At 39.1% G+C, this 7,500-nt stretch overlaps 1 protein-coding gene across 1 annotated transcript in view; it reads left to right on the top strand.

Moving 5' to 3' along the window:
• Window positions 1-6,644: 6,644 nt before the first annotated feature.
• The window catches only part of LOC140933903 (uncharacterized), a 1,383-nt gene continuing 527 nt past the window's right edge, over window positions 6,645-7,500 (top strand). Inside the window, exons 1-2 of the mRNA XM_073383576.1 lie at window positions 6,645-7,305; window positions 7,416-7,500. The exon at window positions 7,416-7,500 is cut by the window's right edge and continues 527 nt beyond it. Coding sequence (XP_073239677.1) covers window positions 6,645-7,305; window positions 7,416-7,500 — 746 coding nt within the window. The remainder of the gene's footprint in view (window positions 7,306-7,415) is intronic.

Genomic DNA, 7,500 nt, shown 5'->3' with positions numbered 1-7,500 from the left:
ATAATTGGAATATTGCCAACAGTTTGACAACATGTTTGTCCTCAATTGTCGAGAGCCAAAGAAGATATCACGCAAAATTCCGTGATCGTGCATGAGATAAATAAGGTTAACATTGAATGATGCATAATTTCATTGCAGATTTTTGTTAAAATCTCATTGAGCAAAATGATCTCGTAAACAAGTAGCATTCTTTCACGTTGGATCCACAAAAGGGGCAGAGTCCAACATCTTTACGAGCAAACTGAGTGCGTGGCAGTTATTTTTAAATCCCTTGGGTTGATTAGATTTTAAATTAAGTCGTATTCTCTCCTACACGAACCACGAAAGCGGCAAATTCCAACGCTTTCACATGAAAACTGGGTGACAATAAAACTCACAGTGAGGGCCTAATCACATGGGCCGGGCTGGGCCATGCAATATACAACGCTACTGCACTACTCACACATCCCTAATATACATAAAAAAACTTCACACACGCGCAGCACATCGACCCCCAAATATACGCTCCCACAGCGTCTTGTTTGATTGATTGACATTTACCGAATCAGCCAACCAAAATTACTTCCTTTGCATGCTTCTTTTAGTATGCAAATTTTTTTATACGTGGGAAAAATGCTGATTCGCTGACTTAAAAAATAGCTTTTGCCTTTTATGTTTTTCACCTAACTAAACACCAGAAGGTGTATACTGGGCTGCCATAAAACTTAGACTAGATAGGAATAATGTACTGTATGAAAACGAGAATTTTACCAGAACAGACAGCTGACAGCGCGTGAAAAGAAGAAGTAACAGTAAACCGGCATTCCCATCCCGGACACCACCCCAACTCCCGGATCTCATTAAATTGTTTGAACTGAGACTTTAAGTGGATGATAATGATAATTAATGGTCGATACAAAACAAGCTAGGTGGGGGTACCGTGTGGTAGGAAATTCTTGCGGGAGTTTATTTTTGCGGATTGGAGATTTTTTTCTGTTTCGTGGAAACTAATTTTTCCGACAAGTACACGGTGGTTTTTCTCGCTGAGAATTAATTTTTGCGTTTTTCAAAAAGTACCTAGTACCCAGCACTGATAACATTTTCGTTCTTGTTAAGTACGTGAAATCAGGGTGTAAAAGAAATATATGTTTTCAAACAGTACTACGGTATGCGTACACTATGTAAAACAAATTCATTACATGCCGTTTTGTTTCTGAAAGAAAGACGTGAGTTGTAATTGAACAGACGCGATTTCTTAGTACTGTATTTTTGTGAGCAAATTTTAGTCAGAGTATTGACTATTTTCCAATTGCCCATAATACACTCTGTTTGCCCCCCAAATTTTGCATAACTTATTGTCTTAAAATGTTCTTGGGAAAATGCAATACTCCCAGGAGCATTTAAAAACAATGGTTTATGCAGAATTTGGGGCGCAAACAGAGTGTATTATGGGCAATTGGAAAATAGAGAATACTTACTCTGGAGTAAATTTTTGCGAGAAAAATGTTTGCGTTAATTTTTTTTGCGGGAACTTATTTTTACGGATCGCTGGAAAAATCGCAAAAATTAGAACCCGCAAAAATTTCGTGCCACACGGTATCTCTAGTTTGTCTGAACTTCGTTTGTTTTGTTGACAGCTTATCTCTGTTTTTTGAGGAAAACAATAAAAAAAACGCTTCCCGTTCGTAGGAGAAAAGCTTCAGCGCATCTAAAATTTTCTTTAATCGCGTGGAGTACCATTGAGCTTTAGTTAGAGCGGCCGCACAGAGTTAAATTGTCTAAACTAAACCAAATTGGTTCGACATGGACAGAGTTTTTAAGCTTAATTGAGCAGATAACATTGCGATAGAAAGATGAAAAATCGAATTGAAGGAGTTTTAAAGAGCTACTCGTAAACAACGGACCTGAAACTTCATCTTCGCCGGGATTAGTACTAACGTTAAGTCTTTAGAGAACGTCTAGAGCCTTTCATATCGAGTTTCCTCACATATTAAAAGGACTAAAAGTGAAGACTGTTAGCTCCTCGGCGGGATTGTATTTAATCAACGTTGTTGGTGTCACGGATTGTCGCCGTCACCATGCATCTCATCCACACGTTCAGGTCTTTTTTGATCTTCTAGCTTACTGTTGTAGCTTGAACTTATTATAATGTTTTGTATGTTCTGACTATTTTTTATAACTGTCGACATTTCATCGTTGAAGCCACTTTATTCTAGAAACACAGTTTTATTCAACCTTATAATTTCGGGAAACGATGTATTTTCTGCCATGTGCGACGTTTGTAGAAAACTGGTCGAACCGGTCTTATGGAGTACAAATACCGTGAGATATTTGTACTCGTTTTGGGTGTTATTTGTACTCTACTGAGTGAAGTTGAATATAATGAAATACGACATTGGACGATGTAGACTCTGTGAATCGTATTAACTTTGATTAACATGATGCTCTCCGGGACACTTTTCTCAAGGTGACCAAAAACGAAATCTTAACTGCTAAACGACACCGAAACCAGCTTTAGGTGCGCACTGATTTTAAATAACTTTCACTCGTGTTAGACAGAGAATTCTGGTTAGAGATAGAAAAACACCCTTTAGGGAGGGAGGGAGTAGGGCGGGGGGGGGGGGGTAGAAAGAACCCGAATTCGCGAAATATCCTTTCCAACCACTACAAATCCTAACCACAAAACAACGAAAAAAGCGACATTAGCAAACAACACAGTAAACAAGCTAGGATAGGGGAAGTTGAGGGAAATTACAAAATGTTTGCTTACCCGGTTTTCACAAATCCGGGTAGATATGAACAGTCTGGAATATCCCTAAATTTAAGGTGGCTCGACTGGATTTTTTGGGGTTGATACCTCCCCAGTTTGAGCCTTAACTACTTCGGCATGAGTAAAGTTATGGGAAAAAGGTTACCACAGCTGTATTATATAAAGATGAAAATTTCTTATGATCTGGGTTTTATTGCAATCGGAGTCGCTATGGTAACGTAATGACGCCATTACGTTTTTCATTTATCTTTGCGTTTCTCTGTACCAGGAGTTTTTTGAAGAAATCGCGTAAGGAAGTATGTACCTGCCATAATTGCCTCCATTATGGCAAAGTTTGAACAAATTCTATGAGAGCTTTTTCAAAATATGTTGAAATGCAGTTTTAAGAATCATAAAAACAGGGAAATAGCATGCTAGCCACACAATTCGCTGATATTTTAAGAAAATGATAAGCTTTGGGAATGCCGCTTCATCTCATAGTGGTTTGATTCCATTAAAAACTGCATACAAAAAAAGAGGGGAATTGCTCTGAGCGATCGCGAGTAACAAGAATTTTATTAACTTGCATTTAGCTGCTTTTGATACAGTTTTTGGACGTAATTTGGTCCATGCCTAAAAATTTCGCTTCTTTCCAAAAACTGCTCGATAAATGTTTTTATAAATTCGACAATCCCGAGATCAATCGTCAAGAAATATTCCCTGCAAGTTTCAAGAACATTGAAAACAGGGAAGGCTTTAAAATAGGGCCTCAAATATAGCCAATTTTTCCTCCAGATTTTGTGTTTACAAGTGAGCGTCCTCATTATTCACTGGCATTGTTTTCAAGTTTCATATACACGTGCACATTTAGCAAAAAGATAGAATTTATGCAGTATTTATGCAGTATGCAGTTTTTAATGGAATCAAACCACTATGAGATGAAGCGGCATTCCCAAAGCTTATCATTTTCTTAAAATATCAGCGAATTGTGTGGCTAGCATGCTATTTCCCTGTTTTTATGATTCTTAAAACTGCATTTCAAAATATTTCGAAAACGCTCTCATAGAAATTGTTCAAACTTTGCCATAATGGAGGCAATTATGGCAGGTACATACTTCCTTACGCGATTTCTTCAAAAAACTCCTGGTACAGAGAAACACAAAGATAAATGAAAAACGTAATGGCGTCATTACGTTGTCATGGCGACTCCGATTGCAATAAAACCCAGATCATAAGAAATTTTCATCTTTATATAATACAGCTGTGGTAACCTTTTTTCCATATCTTTACTCATGCCGACGCAGTTAATGTTCAAACTGGGGAGGTATCAACCCCAAAAAATCCAGTCGAGCCACCTTAAGGACAGTGGTGACGCAATGGAGCTGTTGTTCTCGAGGGAAATGGCGGATAGATTACCTAAACGACCGCAGTCACCGTTTCGAGGGTCTCAGGCATATTTTTAAGACTTTTCATGAGGCATACAATTTTTTTAAGTGGACAGCGTATCGGACGCCATATTGGAAGTGTCTCGTGAAATATTCAGCACATTTTGTGGCTTATGTCTTCTTTTACCCAACGCGATGTAGGCGAGATTTTGGTCGGTTTTCAAGATAGGCAAACAAGTATCTATTATTTCTTCGATTCACAGATTTTTTACGAAGTTCTAGATATTTTTCCTCGATTGTCATATCGATTAACTTTTATCATGTTGAATGTGGGGATGGTAGACAACCTAGAATTTTGGTTGACAATTTTTGACTTCCAAGGTCCAAAACACGTAGGTGTTTCACTCCCGGGTTTCAAGCAGACATGGCAGAGCCATGGAATTACTTTGCCATTTTTGCTTTTTGCTTCTTTTTTTTGCCTTTTTTCCTTTCAAGGCCAAAACAACTTTATTAGTCTTATGGATATTCATGTCCAACATCTCGCCTCACTTTGCCGAATTTGTGGGGATAAAATTAAAGATCATAAGCGCAAGGTAGATACTATAAACAGCTTTGTTTGTGAAATTCACCAAATCTAGAAAGATTTATTATTGTTGGATTCTCCAAATGTTCATCCAGAGTTTTAAAAAAATCAAAGAAAGAGGGCAAATTTTATTTAACTGTAAATGATGTATTTCGCTACTCATTGAACATGCACTGATTATCTGGGATAAAATTAAAACATTGCAGGTACGACAGCAAGCAAAGAAAGCACCAGATGCGTGAAGTCAACACGAAACAACACAAAAAAACAAACAAGAAAAATTAATAAATTTGAACTACTTTTTATTCTTGTTATGATGACTGGTACTTTGATTCTTGTCCTGTAGAAGTTAATAGGTAGTACCATTCCTGTTTTGTACGATCTAAACAAATTTTCACACACTCTCTACGGCTATTTTTACACGGGACCAGTTTGCTTCTATCAAAAATCTTGCAAGCCATGCCAGTGAAGGCACGCCCTCTGCGATCGGTCCGAAATCAGTTCGAACACCCCCAATGATTCCTTGCAATAAATATATTATTCTATTATATCGAATGTTTTCTTTGAAATAATGTGAAACCTACACTAGTACTGTAAGCTTATCTTAAAATCTCTCCGACTCCGTCCGCTGTTGTTGACATTTTTTATCACTGGTCGATGTTTTGATAAACACAAGCGCGCCTTCTCATTGGTTGAACAATGTCGCGTGACCAGTTGGCCCTGTCCTTTAGGGATATTCCGGACTGATGAAGGAAGACAATAGGCCTTTTGCATTACACGATCACGTGATCAACTTTCTGTAAACACGAAAACTTTTCAAACATATTGTTAGCAGGAACTGAAAGAGCATAGTAATATTTAGACTACGGGCAGTGCCCATTTTTCCTGAGGGATAGTAGCGAAAAGGTTAACACTTGTTCACACGGTTCAAAAAGAGTGCTAACCGTACCGAAACACGAGCGCGTGGTCTCGCCTTTCTCGCGTGGGGTGATTTTCACGCTCGCTCGCGTTTCGCTCGCTTCACTATCCCTGGGGAAAAATGGGGACTACTTGTAGTCTAAGTAATATTAGGTATAATATTAGGTAACCTGTAAATTTTCAGCCATATATCTCAAAAGTAGCGATCACAACGGCCACCGAAAATTAGAGGGATTTGTATGGGAAAAACAACTCTGGCCACCCAGCCACGCTTCAGTGGTTTTCCATACAAACCCCTTTTGTATTTATGATTTATTTCATATACATTTGTCAAATTTTCAAACTATCATAAAATATTTCCTAAAGCATTGTGGGGCTCATATCTCCTTTTTATTCATAACAGGCAATTTGAGCCCTTAAATGCGTAAGGCAAAGACTTGACGACCGTTAAAAATGTCGAAATTTACAAGGATTTGTATGGAAAACCACTCAAGCGTGACTAGGTGGCAAGATTTGTTTTTCTCATACAAATCCTTCTCACTTTCGGCGCCCGTTGCACTCGCTCCTATAGAGATATACGGCTAAAAATTCACAGGTTACTTAATTTTAATATACTCTTTCAGTTCCTACTAACAAAATGTTCCAAAAGCGAACTGTTTCCTTGTTTATATAAAATTCATCACATGACTAAATATTGCAAAGGTCTATTATGTGAAAGCAAGCAACTAGGAATATTATTTTTAAGCACGACGGTTTTCTGCATATTTGCATCTCAAAACTGGTTGGTTCAAAGCTTGAGCCCATGGTGCTGACTTACAGGTATCTTAATTGTCAGAGTGAATGATGCCCTATACAGTTATTAGCGACCTTTAGCAATGAAGACGAGAACGAGGACGAGGACTGGTATGACCGATTGGGGCCTGGAACGAGAACGTCGTCCACGGCGGTATTTCGGCGGGAAACAAAAACATTTAGCAAACCGGTTACGGTACGTGGACGAGTCTTCCTACAGTGAAAGTCACCAGGGAAAATGTCTTTCAAAGAATTTCGTGACCTCCTTGTACTTCTCTACGGCGATGAAATTATTTCCGATGAAGAGTTTTTGCTACTTTACGATAGTTTCATCTCAAAGAATCCAGATTTTCCCCATGAAAACTATCAACGGTTTGATTTGGATTCTATGAACTCCGCGGAGTGCAAAGCAGAGTTTCGTGTCGAGAAACACGATCTCCCTCGCCTTGTTGCAGCCCTCCAACTACCACCGGTGTTTAAATGCCAGCAGAGGAGTATTTGCGACGACATGGAAGGCCTATGCATACTCCTCAAACGAGTTGCCTACCCATGCAGACTCAGTGATCTGATTCCGCGATTTGGCCGACCGGTTTCTGTTTTAAGCCTGATCTCAAATGATGTCATAGACTATATTTATGATGTTCATGGGCACCGTATAACACAATGGAATCGAGATCTTCTGAATCCTGGGGCTTTGCAGCGTTATGCAGAAGCTATATCGGGAAAAGGAGGCCCCCTTGACAACTGTTTCGGTTTTGTAGATGGAACAGTCCGACCCATCTCAAGACCAAATGAGCGTCAGAGAATTGTGTACAATGGCCACAAGAGGGTCCATGCATTAAAATTCCAATCCTTGTCCCTACCAAATGGACTTATTGGCAACCTATTTGGACCAGTTGGTGAGTTTGTAATAAAACGTTAGTGTTTTAAACTTAAATAACCTCCTCCCCACCCCCCCCCCCCCCGAAAAAAATTCTCTTCTCATGTTTGATTCTAATTTCGTTTCTAGAGGGGCGTAAACACGACGCAGGGATGTTAAATGATTCTGGACTACTGCGGGACCTTCAACAGTACGCCTATAATCCAGCAGCTCA

The sequence above is a fragment of the Porites lutea genome, chromosome 4 (assembly GCF_958299795.1).
Source record: "Porites lutea chromosome 4, jaPorLute2.1, whole genome shotgun sequence".
Classification (NCBI taxonomy): Eukaryota; Metazoa; Cnidaria; class Anthozoa; order Scleractinia; family Poritidae; genus Porites; species Porites lutea.
The sequence above is the reverse complement of the archived record's forward strand: the minus strand, read 5'-3'. Positions and strand labels throughout refer to the sequence as shown.